The sequence below is a fragment of the Megalops cyprinoides genome, chromosome 2 (assembly GCF_013368585.1).
Source record: "Megalops cyprinoides isolate fMegCyp1 chromosome 2, fMegCyp1.pri, whole genome shotgun sequence".
In the NCBI taxonomy this organism is placed as follows: Eukaryota; Metazoa; Chordata; class Actinopteri; order Elopiformes; family Megalopidae; genus Megalops; species Megalops cyprinoides.
Genome location: NC_050584.1, coordinates 10,220,817 through 10,234,621, shown reverse-complemented (window position 1 = coordinate 10,234,621; position 13,805 = coordinate 10,220,817). Strand labels below are relative to the sequence as shown.

At 46.1% G+C, this 13,805-nt stretch overlaps 1 protein-coding gene across 1 annotated transcript in view; it reads right to left on the bottom strand.

Moving 5' to 3' along the window:
* Nucleotides 1–466: 466 nt before the first annotated feature.
* The window catches only part of lama1 (laminin, alpha 1), a 54,830-nt gene continuing 41,491 nt past the window's right edge, over nt 467–13,805 (bottom strand). Inside the window, exons 40-63 of the mRNA XM_036554216.1 lie at nt 13,603–13,741; nt 13,093–13,195; nt 12,788–12,904; nt 12,281–12,463; nt 11,692–11,846; nt 10,935–11,078; nt 10,101–10,234; nt 9,564–9,711; nt 9,353–9,477; nt 8,828–8,978; nt 8,317–8,461; nt 7,352–7,493; nt 6,946–7,060; nt 6,422–6,589; nt 6,163–6,314; nt 5,424–5,609; nt 4,785–4,968; nt 3,703–3,809; nt 3,079–3,268; nt 2,750–2,908; nt 2,475–2,628; nt 1,777–1,910; nt 1,144–1,366; nt 467–627 (exon numbers count right to left, since the gene is read on the bottom strand). Coding sequence (XP_036410109.1) covers nt 467–627; nt 1,144–1,366; nt 1,777–1,910; nt 2,475–2,628; nt 2,750–2,908; nt 3,079–3,268; nt 3,703–3,809; nt 4,785–4,968; nt 5,424–5,609; nt 6,163–6,314; nt 6,422–6,589; nt 6,946–7,060; nt 7,352–7,493; nt 8,317–8,461; nt 8,828–8,978; nt 9,353–9,477; nt 9,564–9,711; nt 10,101–10,234; nt 10,935–11,078; nt 11,692–11,846; nt 12,281–12,463; nt 12,788–12,904; nt 13,093–13,195; nt 13,603–13,741 — 3,619 coding nt within the window. The remainder of the gene's footprint in view (nt 628–1,143; nt 1,367–1,776; nt 1,911–2,474; nt 2,629–2,749; nt 2,909–3,078; nt 3,269–3,702; nt 3,810–4,784; nt 4,969–5,423; nt 5,610–6,162; nt 6,315–6,421; nt 6,590–6,945; nt 7,061–7,351; nt 7,494–8,316; nt 8,462–8,827; nt 8,979–9,352; nt 9,478–9,563; nt 9,712–10,100; nt 10,235–10,934; nt 11,079–11,691; nt 11,847–12,280; nt 12,464–12,787; nt 12,905–13,092; nt 13,196–13,602; nt 13,742–13,805) is intronic.

Sequence of the window (13,805 nt, the reverse complement as noted above, 5' to 3'; positions counted from 1 at the left end):
GGTACTGTAGGTGTAAACTCAAACCACAAGATCTCAATGTCCCAGAATTCCTGAGTGTCTGTAACTCAAACTAGAATTAAAAATAAAATAAGTTTTAGTCTAAAACATGTCCTCATATAAGCTGAATGAGCAGTCCTGAGTTTAGGCTCTTACAAATAGAAAATGGGAAATTTGCAGAATGGTTTGCTGTTTAATGATGATAACCCTGCCAAAAAAATACACTTTCCCAGATAAGTTAATTGTATTTTATTAACAAATATTATTCTATGACTTTCCACATGAATGCCTAAAACAAAATGAATACCATCAAATAAGCCATGAAGGAGTTCTGAAATGTATACAATCAGCATTCACTGAAATTATGTAAAAAAAAAAGGACAGATTAAAAAATATTTTTTTAAAAAAAAGTCATTTGATTTCTTTACAAACATTACAATGGGAAAGGCTTGGGACATCCCAGGCAAGGTCACAGTGCTGTCCCTGGGCAGGAATGTGGGAATACGCCTCGGAGGTTGAAAGCCGTGCTGAAGTCATGGGCGTCGGTCAGGTGACCCTTGATGAGGCGGAAGTTCCGCATGCAGCCTCGGAATGGAGTGCTGATGGTCAAGCAGTTCTGTTTCACACCACCTGTCAGAGAGCGGTACAGGTCAGCAATGGTCAGTTGCAACAAACTAAACAACAGAAAAGACAAACACAGTTAAAATTTTAAAGGTATGAGAGAAAAGATCTCAACCAACTTCTCTAACATAAGTACCGTCTGATTTACTTATTGATATCGTTCAACCAATGCGTTTCAATGGCACCTGTGTAATTAGGGAGGTGGGAATGGAAGAAGATCAAAAGACAAGGTGAGGCACTTGCTATATGAGGAGTACTTGCTATATAAATGAACAAACATAAAACAAATGTGGCACTAAATATACTGACAGAACATCTGTTGCTTTGCTTCCACCTATCAGGAAAGGCAGTTACATTTCAAACGCTATGTTTAAATACTCTTGTGTGAAAACGCAGGCTGGCATGCCTAGACTGGGCGTGGATATGAAACCAAAAAAAATGCACCAAAAGAGTACTAGAGGTGCTCTGTCGGAGTCAAGGGTTGGCTGTGGCTCAAAGTGATTACAGAGAGGAGAGGTGACGCACCTGGGTAGCCTCCAACATAGACAGGGTCGTTGGTGTCCGCAGAAGTGGACTGGGAGTGGGGATTTTCCGTGTGAACCATGACCCCATCCACCGTCAGACTCAGGCCGTACTTGTTCTTGTTGGCCAGCAGGGTGTGCCAGCGGCCATCGCACAGAGGGGATTTGCCCCTGGGCATGTAGGTGGCAGAGATCCGCCCCGCGCCGTTGTTCACATGGAAGAGGACCTGCAGGGTTCCAGCAAGGTTACACTCGGCTAATGCGCCACACATTGGTGGCGTGGCCGTGAAGCATCAGCCACCACCATCTTGCGACAAGCTGCAATGGTTTCCGTAGGGTTTCAGTGAGCGTGTCAGTTCACATTGTTCAGTCTCGGTGAAGCGTTACGTCAGCAGAGAGTCACGTTCCGCAAGCATTCCACAAGCATGATCTACACGTGTGAACAGCTTTAAAAGAATTTGTTCGCACGTTACAGAATGCTTTGTTCAAAACAGAAAAACACAATGTCACTCTTATTTTAATACGTTAGGTATTCGGGTAAAGCACATCTCAAGGAGGGTTGTTTTAAAATGAAAATCTTAAGATATCGATTCATGGTTTTTCCCATGGGAGTGGTGCGGTTGACATGGGTACTGACCTGTCCGTTTACCAGCTCCAGCCCAACGGCGTCCACCTTGGCGCTGCTGACACCCAGCAGAACACCGTCCTGCACCGTGGTGCGGAACTCCAGGGCCACCGCCACGTCCGAGCCTACCTTGTACCCATCTTTCACTGGGAAAGAAAAGGAGAGACAAGGCTTTCACATACGCTGTAACACCATCTGTGCAGCTTCCAACTAATGCTGTGTGTGCGTATGTGTGTGTGTGTGTGTGTGTGTGTGTGTGTGTGCACGTGTGCGCTTGCTCGAGAGCAACAAATCAAATGTGTGGGAGACCTGATGTAACTTCCTTTTTGGCAATCAGACTGTGACGGAGTGCCGTCACTACGGTTGAGTATGCGCTCTGACCGCCATACCAACGAGCCTGGCTCTTTGGCGTCACAGTCAAAGTTTGCATGTTTGGTACCCCGTAGACCTGGGTTCGAGGCTGGGTGGGGTGACTGCTCTTGCCCTTTGTTGGTACCGCGTAGACCTGGGTTCAAGGCCGGGTGGGGTGACTGCTCTCGCCCTTCACTACACAGACTTTTTTCTTTGTAGTATTTTTCTCCCACTTTCAATTTCTTCAGACTGTAAGAGTCTACATTAATTCCGAATGTTAAAGTCACGAGACACACAAGCTTGACTCAATCACACAATCCTGACGTTCAGAATCTTCAGCCTCTGAGCGTTAGACTGACCAAATGCCGCAAATCCGCTCCCATTGAAGAAGGTGCCGTCCTGGACCGCAGTGAAGCAGGGTGCAGTGGCATGGGTCGCAGCAGGGCTCCGAGTGTTCAGCCCCACGCCGTTCAGCGTCACACCTCTCAGGCAGCCAGCTATGCTGTGCGTCACCTGTGGCAAGATACAGTTTCCATATTGTGTATACAGTACGTTTCAGAAATGCAAGATCCAGTAGTTCATGCTTCAATGGCACGGCAGCATGCGGACCCCCACGGAGTGCTCAGATTCTTACGTTTCCAATATTCTTGGCAGAGTAGCCTGGGCGTAATCCGCCCAGATACAGCTTGCCCTCCACATCCAAGGTGCTGGCTTTTCCTCTTGCCTGTACTGGGGCAGACTCCCTGCCATCCGAACTGATCATCACGCTCTTCTTCCCAAAGTCCGCCTTAACCTGTGGCCAAGAGGGGCAGTGAACAGTGTAAGTAGCAGATCGCAGCGGCAGGTAACATGGGAAGAATCACAGATCGCACGAGAAGAACGGCCCCTAACGTCTGTTAAGACCATGTATAAATTCAGCCGTGCTTTCCACCAAACAGTTTGTTATTCTGAGAGAGATGTTACCGTGTGCCACTGGCCGTCGTTGATGGGGTCGGGGAGCGACGCGGTGGCTGAGCTCTTGCCCAGGTCGCAGGTGAAGAAGAGGCGCCCCCCCTGCAGCTGCAGAGTGGCGTAGTCCATCTGGTTGGGGTTGGCCATGTAGAACAGCAGGCCGCTGGACGCAAATGTGCGCACTGAGAGCTGGATCGAGAAACTGAAAAGAAAGTTGGGGGGGTCACATTTAGCATCTTTGACTATATCAAGGTCCATTTTTACTAAATGCTCAAGAGTATATAGCAAAGTTGGGATGTAAAGCTGAAACCCTGAATTAGGAGAGTAATAAAAACATTGAATAACATTGAGAGCATTCAGAATAAAATCACATTTTCTCCATGAGCTGGGAAATTTCTTTATTGCCAGAGGGCTTTTACCACAGAATGTATCTGGCATACTGATGGCAAAATGGTGAGAATGAGTGACACATTAAAACACACGGAAGCAGCTAAACTCAATCTTACTTTGCATGAAACATTTTGAAATTTGCAGAACATCAGGCCTGAAGAATAGCATTGACAAAATATCCTCCCCAAAAATACCCACTGATGGCAGGGCATGCAAACAAGTTGGTATATAAACGGTGGGCCTCACCTCTTCCGGACAGCCTGGTGGCTGATGTTGAGCACCATGTGACTGTGTCTGGAGATGCCAAACTGGTGGGCTTCTGGGATACTTCCTGTCTGGTCCTCTGGTGCACACTGCATAAAGGCAGAGAGACACATCAGACCACACGTAGAGCATGTGTGGAAAATATGATCTGTTTTTATTTTTTTTAATCAGGCCTTTATTTTTAATCTGTTGTAATCCCAGAAGGTCTGATACAATATGATAAATGATCTTTCTGAAAATAGAAACACGTGGTTCCACTGCACCGGGCCACAGCAACACATTATCCTCTCTTACTACAATATCAGCTCCCCTGATGGATTTGTTTTCCGGCTCCAGGAAACACAATCATTCATCAACCAGTTCAGCTGTAGGTCTGAGAAAGCCCCCCCCCCCCCCCCCCAAGGGTCAAGGAGAGGGTTGTTAGTTCCTACATGAGGAACAAGAAAAAAATACTCTGACTAACCTCTGAGGTCAGTCATACTAAAGTTTAAGCTAATGGAGGCAGATTTGTTCACCTTCAACTAATGCCGTGCTGAGGTGCAGAGGCTGGTCTTTATACATTCCCATCCTCTAAATGAGTGTAACAATTGGCAGGATTTGTCTGGCAGTTGTGTACTGCTGGTGGCATTTGAAGCGTGGCAGGAGGGCACAAAATAGACTTGCGGCTTATTTTCAATATGTCAAAGAGAAAACAAGGTCCAACGACTTCCAACACAACTGAAGCTGTTCTAAAGCCAAATAAGCAAGCCCAATGAGGAAGCACCTTGACTCCGGTATCACTAGGCTGCTCTTATAAATATCTAAAGGAACGATTCTAATCTCTGTATAACGTATCTAAACATTATCCTGAGAATTACGGAGAGTTTTGTAGTGACCACTGGTCAGTTTGTGGTTCTAGAAGCACACTGGAAGGTGAGTATCTAATATTGTGGACTCTGTATGGTTTTTCGTTTGTGTTGTATTGTACCTCACTTGTAAGTCGCTTTGGATAAAAGCGTCTGCCAAATGAATAAATGTAAATGTAATGTAAATAAGCATCATGGAGGTGACTGTGAGGGCATTACCGTGCCCGGCGGGAGGTTGCTGAGCTCCGTCGGTGCCACTGCGGGGGGGGCTATGGGCCCAGGAGTGGGCTCCGGCTCCAGGTCGCCGTCATCAGGCAGAACCGCACGCTGGGGCCTCGCCTCCAGGAGACAGCTGTCCATGTCCACATTCTGGTAATGCAGAGCACTGGACAAGTCCAGGAGCCTGAAGAAAAAACCACGTGAGTTAGAGTCTGGGCATTGCTCTAGACCACTGATTCTCAATCCTGCTCCTGGGGCCCCCTGCTCCGCACATTTTCCATCTTTCCCTGCTCTACCTACCCGACTGAACTCATCAGTGGCACTTTTGATTAGCAGGGCACACCTGATTTAATCAAGAGAATGTTAGTCATTTCAATCAGGTGTGTTTGGAGCAAAGACAGATATGCAGGACAGGGGGGCTCCAGGAGTAGGATTGAGAAACACTGCTCTAGACAAACCGTCTGATGTCTAGCCAAAGCAATGTAACCACATGACATCTAATATGAAATTGCTTCACTTCAAAACAGGGGCAGTACAATAAAATGTAAGACAGAAGGTTAATGCAGCTGTTGGGAATAAGGAATCTGCAAATATGTAAATGAATCAAAATCAGCTGAAGCGAAGCTGAACACAGCTCACTCTGTGTTAACGGCCATGTCCTTGATGCAGCCGTAGAAGGAGACTGTGGTCTTCAGCAGGCCAGCGCCCTCTCCTGGCGGAACACCTCCCATGTACAGTCTGGCCAGGGTGAGGGAGGCCTTCTCTGAGGACGAGCTCAGCCTGACTGTGCCCTGATGATCTTCATCTACCAGCACGGTCACGGTTCTGCAACACACAGACACACAGATACACACATACATGAGCTTAACCAAACGCTTTGTCAAATGCGTCAAAATGTACTTTAATTACACTGTTAATGGAGACTTCACTTCAGTATGATTTTAGAATGGAAACCTTGTATAATAATTAAAGCTGTGTGACCATCAAATTTTAAAATGCGAGGTATTTCTAACACGCGCCCCTTAGATTGATTGTTACAAGTCAAACAAAACTACAAGGAAGCTATAAGACGTGGCCCTCACACTTCATTTCAAGGGTCTGTTTATGCTGATAGAAAATGATAACAAAAATGAAATGAAAATTCCCATTTAAATACATTGTATTTAATTGTAAATAGCTGCAACAACACTTAAGAACAGTCAATATAAGAAATCTGAAGACAGGAAAATAACATCTTAAAATAATGTTGATCCAATTCCACAGCTAATTTATAATTAGCTAAAAAAAAGTCCTACATGATTAACTGGAAATATATTTTTAACTGAATAAAATCTTATTAGTTAGGCGTGGTGGAGCTCCGGCTGCCAGTCCCACAAACCTCTTGCTTCTCTGCAGGATGACGGAATGCTCCAGCCCATCACTGAAGGTCCCGGTGCTCGGCTTAACCACAACCTTGTGGATGCTCCCACCTTCCACTGTGTTCAGGTGCACCTCTAACTGACCGTTCACGAGCATGACCGCGAGGAATGGCTGAGGCGCAAACACACAGGGTACGTCCATTACATCAGAGTCAAAGAACACACACAGGCAGCACACTGAACACCCACTGGTCATCGCGCCGAAGGGGGGGAGTTTACCTGGCGTGTCTGCCTCCGCCTGCGGTTCCCCGCCTTGCTGAAGCCGGCGAGAATGATGCCCGTGTCGTTACGGGTGGAGAAGGTGGCCATGATTTCAGCTTGGGGAGCCAGCGTCAGGGGGGGCAGCTCCAGGAAGCCCTCATTCAAGATCGTCACACTGCGGATTGGCTGCAGCACAGAATGAGTGAAATAATAAAACGTCTTGCGCTTTGTCACATTCAAACCGGTATATCCTGGGACGCAAATCTATCAACGAGGAGAAATCCTAACAACCGATACGGGGGTATGTGCAGTTAAATATTATTATCTGAATACTCTTTCAAACTATTGTTTATGTGCAATGTTACGTCTGCAACATGTTCTCTTAACACTGACCAGCCATAACAACACATTGTTTCAGACTTTTTTTAAATAAAGAATGCTAAACAAGAGAGAGCACAATGGAGTAAACAATCTGCAATATCGTGCTCTATTCGGAGTGTTAATGAACATTGTTTTGGGCACAATATGGAGAAGCTTCCTACCTGTAAGACACAGCCTTTCCTGACCCCATAGGAGTCCTTCAGCAGGTCAAAGTTTGTGCGAGCAATCTCCATGTTTTTAATGCAGCCGACATAGGATCGTGCAACCACTTGCCTCCTGTAATCACAGAGAAATTAGGCCTCAGCGCTGTACTCCTTCTTTTAGTTCAATAGAATACACATCAACACAGTAATTTTATACAGGTCTGAAATAAGTGTAAAAGGTTGAATTCTTGTCTTTTCAGATGATTTCTTCAGTTAAGTATGTCCTGTACCAAAGCTGGAACCATTGGTATAAACCTTAATATTGAATGTTTCACTAAACACAAAATGGATCACCTGATACCCAGAAAATATTACCCTCATGAAAGAGATTTTCCAGACTTTTTATCATTAGCACTGTCTTTACCTGATTGGTCTAGAGCTCGGAAGACCACCGATATAGATGGGGTCCAGGTCAGAGCGGTTCAGGTCAGAGGCTGTTCCAGGAGACTCGCCCTCGACAGTCTCTCTGTCTGAGGGGGCGTAGGCGGCCATCACTGCCAAGTAACCTGAAGGGAAGAGGACAGGGTTATAAATTCAGCTTCCTGTGACAGAGCTACTTCATAAGTCCTGCTTGTTCTCACACAACACAAATCTTAGCCAACTCAAATCAGCTCTGGCCTTCAAAGGACTGTGCTTGTTAAAATGTGCAACGTAAGGGTCAGCACACCTCATGTTTTATTGCCACTCCTTTACAGACGTATTGCAAAGCAATAACCTGCTGTTAACAAGCTTGAGTGTCCAGCTTTTACAACTCCGGAGGAGGGCAGGGAAGCAATTTAAAAAAATCACACCACAGAGTGATGTGGAGTTAATCACTGTCTTGATGCATACAACTGATTTACAGTCATTACCTTACAACTCTGTTAAGTCTCTGCCTTCTTGTAATCAGCTATAAACCAACCTGCCCAATCTTACATCTATTTTTGTCACTAGCACAGACACAAAGTGTAGCTAAGGGAATCAGTAAGTCATTCTAATAACTGGGGGTCAAAAAGGCATGACTTGCAGCTAAACCCTCTATGGGTAGTTGAACACTGCTGTTTTACATGCAGATGAGCATTACAGGCTAGACTGGCAAAAACCATCTGGAACAATGGATACCTATGCAATCAAATAAATTCTTACCTTTAAAATTAGATGGGAGCAATTTCCTGACTACACTGGTGTAGAGGGCTCTTGTTACTAACTACAGTTGCTTCGCAACATGATATTTTAAACAATGGAATAAGAGCAATCCTCTTAATGCAGCGGAAAAGTAATAATAACTTAAAAATGTTTCAAAGAGGGATCAAAAAGACAGGCGTACTCATCTCTTAAAGTGAGACCAACCTTTGCGTTTGTTCCTCTGTACAGCGATTTTGTACCAGTTGCCCGTGTTGTAGGCTTTCGTGGTGGTGAGGGTGAGAGGTCCTGATCCTAGTTCAAAGGTCAGCCTCACTTTCCCCTCCACCAGCTCAATGGATAGAAAGTCTCTCTGCAAAAAAGAAGTGTGTATCCAAATGAGCTCCAGCGAAAACGGCTTTGCGGCAGCAATGGGAAAAGGTTATGGTGAGGACACCAGCGTGACTAGAAGATCACGGTAATACGGAACCAACAAAAGTAATACAGGATGGATTTACAAATGAAATGAAACCCAGTGATTGTTCCTTGTAATCCGATCAGCAATTAAAAATCACTGTGACAGTAGCCCAACTGCAAAAGAGCGCAGCAGTGCAACTATTTTCGTAATCTACATAGGTCTATAAAGATTTAATTTGTAATATAGAGCATAACTCTGCGTGTAATAAACCGAAGTGTAATACAAGATGTGATTTGTACGGAGGTCAGTGGGGGGGCATACCGTGCCATTGGAGGCCAGGTAGAGCAGCAGGCCATTGGGAGAGAAGGTCTTGAAGAGCATGACGACGTGGGTGGCTGTTGAGCGGAGGGGCTTCTCCACCACAGAGTATCCGCTTCCGTCAAAGTGGAAAGAGGTTTCCTCTGCCTGCGGACTGCCATGTCACACATGCAAAAAGACTCCATTAGGCCTCTAAACCTGCACCACAATGCTGACCAAAACATAACATGCTGTGTAGGTGTACTATCAAACATGGCCACACAATGATTCTAATAGGAAGATATTAGCACACTGCTCACTGACCGTATACCATTTATTGCATTGGTGCAATAAAATATCTGTTTATTGCCAAAATCTAGAAGAGTATGATGTTATGACAGTGATGGCATCATGAACAAACAAAAACTCAAGTAAATCTTTCATTTTTGTCCTGAATCATGTTGCTGATATAAAAGCTGTAACAACCTATTTTAAAATTCTTGTTCTGATGTCAACGTGATGGAAAGACTGGCCTTACGGCTGATCTACCTCATGAAACAGCCTCCACACTGCCCTTCTCTCTCTACGTAGTTCCACAGCCCGATGTCCTTCCCGTTGAGAGAAGCCTCGCCCATGCAGCCTTTGAAATGGGTCATCTTCACAGCCGCAGATTTCTGCCAAATAACACGGCGCAGTGAGGGGAGGGAAATTCACAAGACACAAGAACGGGTCCCTGCTGAACACCTAGAAGAAAGTTTACCTTGATCTGGCCGCCTAGGCCTCCCACAAAGATCAGCGTGGACTTGTTCACCTCCAGCACCGTGGCAGATCCAGGCGATGTGGCCCTCACGACTGGGTTCTCGTCCGATTTCAGCTCCTGCACCGTCAGCGAGCCTTGCTTTCCAAACCTGAAATGAAGAATGCGCTTTCAGCCACACTATGACAGGAATATGACCAAGCACATTTACATAAAAACAAGCGAAAGAGAGGGAGATCTTGGACTGTTGAATAATGTAAGATAATGGCCAACACTCTGAACAGAAAATTCCACCTGAGTATTCACAAACACTTCAAAAAAAGGCTGAAATATAACACCTGCTTAAAGTGAATTCCATCAAGTGTACAAAGTATATACCGGCCACACAATCAGTGGTGACTCAAACAGCATCAGATTTAAACTCGAACCTAAAATCTTCTCAATTTCCCACAGTAAGCATGAAACAAAATTGCAAAATAACACTATTTAGAACACAATGGCTATAAAAATCGTAATGAGCCATTCAATTGCAATGCTGACCTGGTGGCATGGATCCGATGCCACTTGTTGTTGTCAATCTGGATATCGGGGTACTCCAGTTTAGCGTGTCCAGAGCCCACGTCCCACAGGAACGCCACCTTTCCACGACGCATCTCCAGTGCCATGAAATCCACCTGTTACCAGCCAAACAAACTCCACCATCATTTCACTACACACTGACACACGACCCTGGCAACCAATCACAATGATTACAACTGGCAAAGCTGGTCTATTCAGTGTATGGAATCTCAATGAGGGCAATTACCCACTGAATGGCAGAAAATGCGCACCATCTGCTCACCATAAATCAAACTCATTTCATTTTTCTTAGGAGGACAGACAGAAAAGAGCAATTAACTTTAGATGGGTTGTTTCACATCACCACGGGTAATGAATTCTCCCCTGATTTTATTTCTGACACATTTAATCTTCGTAATCTAGTCATCACTCTTACTAATGGCGTGATAAACACTAACATTGTTGACATGGAATTGCTCTTCTATGTGTATAAATATAATACTTAACATCATATATATCAAGAACAATGGGGGCTCTCTAAAATGGGTGCAAAATTACTCATCACTGTAGCGCTTTTGCATGAATTTTGTTGGCTTATTCTAATATCGACATTAGAACACTGACATTTAATTGCCCTCCCTTTTGTGGCCAGAACATTCTCACACGAAACATCCATCCCACACAGACCATTGCACCAAACTGATGAACTAAACACAAAGGCACAAGTAATGCCGTGCAGCAACACAGCCGACCCCCGCACCAGTGCTGAACATTTCGCTCCGCACAGGTGTCGGCTTCCAACGCTCCCTAACTTACACTGGAGCTGCTGCCCATGTAGAAGAGCAGGTTGTCCGGCTCACTGGTCTTCACCGTCAGCGTCAAGGTGTTGAAGTTACTGGAGGTCACCTCAGGCCGATAAGCCCGTACACAGTCTCTGTCTGCAGACACCGCCACTTTAATCTATGGGCGAAAGGACAGGGCAATTAGGATTTATGGCAGAAGAAGGCACAGAAAAGGAACGACAGGGCAGACTGACATTTCTCTATGCCTGTGCTGCATTTCTGTCACAATTGTTTTTATAGGAGCGAAATCTTGGAGGCCTTTTTTGTTGCAAATTATTGACACTAATGAGAAATTCTGCCCTGAAAGCACAGTCTGTCAGAACACTAATGAAAAGCAGCATCTCATACGGAGGACGTCAAGGTTGTGTTGGCAAGTAATCAAACTTCTTACAAAACCAGGGGAAAATGTCATACTCCCTGCACCAAAAGCTAATTGAATTTGCGGGGAGCAAAACAGTTGAAGAAAAAAAAAATGTGCAGAATTGAGTTTTTCATCATCCTGCCATATCGCAACATTTTAACACTTAATCGATTTCTGATCCGGTTCAGTTTTGCAACTCGTAAGAATAACAAAGTCCGTGTCAAATGTGCACAGCCGCTGGAAGCCTTGAAAAAAATCTCGTATATGAAAGTGCTCACATATTCAGAGTGCATATATCCAGTCATCTGCACAAACACATGTGTTTAGTAGAGGATGGGGGGCTGAGTGCCCAAGGCGGCAGGGTACTGACCGAGGCGGCTTGCTTGCGCGCCTGGTTGATCAGTTCCCTGATCTCCGACAGGTTTCGGCTCAGGTGTTCCCCCAGGGTCTTCAGCGGCCTGAGGCGGTCGAACAGGCGCTCGGCGCGTGTCTCCGCCTCCCGCAGCTTGGACTCTGCAGCACTTGCTAAGGGGGGAGGAGATTTGGGGTGAGACGCCGGGGAAAACACAGCTGTGTGGAGAAGCAGCCACGGATTCTGGATCCTAATGTGTGTTCGCCTGTGCGGCCGCGCCACCAAGCATGGCATTTTACACTGAGGTCTCAAGGGAGACCCAGCTTCACTGCTATTTCATGTGTTTGGCAGTTTTAAAAAACATCAGATGAAAGTACTTTGCACCACACTATACTAGTTACATACATAATTAACATAATATCCTCTAAACTTTGATGGGGGAAGTGATGGTGAAGCAACATGTTGATGTGTTTGCTGAGCAACTATAAGCATCCACAAAGTAAACGAATAGACAATGTGAACATGAATGCAAGGGCTGAACAATCATCAGGGTGGATCTGCGAGCGCTGGTGATGGTGTGGAATGGAGCTCGCGTGCGATCCCTCACCCGTCTCTTCCGAGGCTTTGACCAGCTCGTTAGTGCTCCTCGCGCTGGCGTTGGCCCGGGCCACGGCGGACGACGACTCCTCCAGCCTCTGGCTGAAGTCCTGCAGCCTCCGCAGGGCTGACAGGACGGAGGCGTTGACGGCGGCTGCCTGTTCTTTGGCCTCCAGAACCTTCCGGTTGGTCCCTAGGTATGACAGACAGGTTAAGACTGTTCCCTGGGGAGACAGGCAGGTCTCTGGCCATATTTAATACTCGGCTATGAGGGCACAGATGATGGTGCAGCTGGTCAAGCAATAGAGCATGCTGTCCTGTTTCCTAGGGGCAGTAACAGACAGGTTAGCACTGGTCTCTTGGGGTATAATACTGGGCTAGGAGGCTCTGGATGGTCAGGTAATACCCCTTTCTCCTCTGGTCCCTGAGGGGGTATGACAGACATGGTAGCACTGGGCACGAAGGGAAGAGTGAGGTGCTGTGTGATCAAAGGAACGAGCAGGTGGGGGACACACACCATTGGACAGGCTCCGGAGGACGGCCGAGGCCTGGGGGATCTGCGCGCTGATGTTGTGGACGCTCTCTCTGATCGAGTCTAGCCTCCCTCTCGCTGCACTGACGTTCGCCTGCAGGCCTGTGAGGAAGGAAGTCTTCAGATTCTCACCTCGACTCAAAAGAGTTTGATTCTGTTTCCTGCAGCATGCAGTGGGTGGTCTGTGCTTGATGTTGTATGCGTGCATGTACATGTAAATACATATGAGTGTACTGTGTGCTTAAGTGTGAGTGTGTGTGTGTTTTTGTGTGTGTGTGTGTACCACTTACCAATAGTGTTGTTTCTCAGCACCTCACTTTCAGACAGGATCTTGGCACTGCGCTGCAGAGTCTGGATACCCAGGTCTTTCACAGAGCCGTTGGACAACAGAGTCTACAGAACAGAGATGAGAGATACACTCCATACCACTTCATGTATAACACAGACAACCAACACAGCCCTGACTGCAGGCACTAAATGAAAAAGGCCAGCGACAAACACATTGTGACGTCTGAGATATTTCCATAAAATTAATAAAAACCGCTGAAATGGAGAGAGCTATGTGTGGCAGCTGCACATTACTAATTTTATGGAATTGCTCATTAGTAACCTTTCAGAGATATATAATGATATAATAGAGATGTATTACCTGTTTATATTAGAGTGTTACTTCTGACCAACAGATGAGGTGTGACTGAAGTGTAACTAACAATGCAGATTATTAAGCAGGTACATGGGTGTACACTGTCCCAAGAGACATGTGTAAGGTGTTGTGAGGTGAATGTGAGGTGTTGGCTCACCAGGTTGAGGGCAGCGGCGGCCATGATGTGGGCTGACTGCGCTCTCTTCTCGGCCTCCTGGACGTCAGACCTGATGTTGGTGTTGGCGTGAACGGCACTGCTGGCGTTCAGAGAGGCGTTCCTCACGTCCGACAGGGCGCTGCAGGGTAGTCAAACAGCACATTAACACAACTGGGAAATCCTCTCTGCGCCTCCGCAGAGGA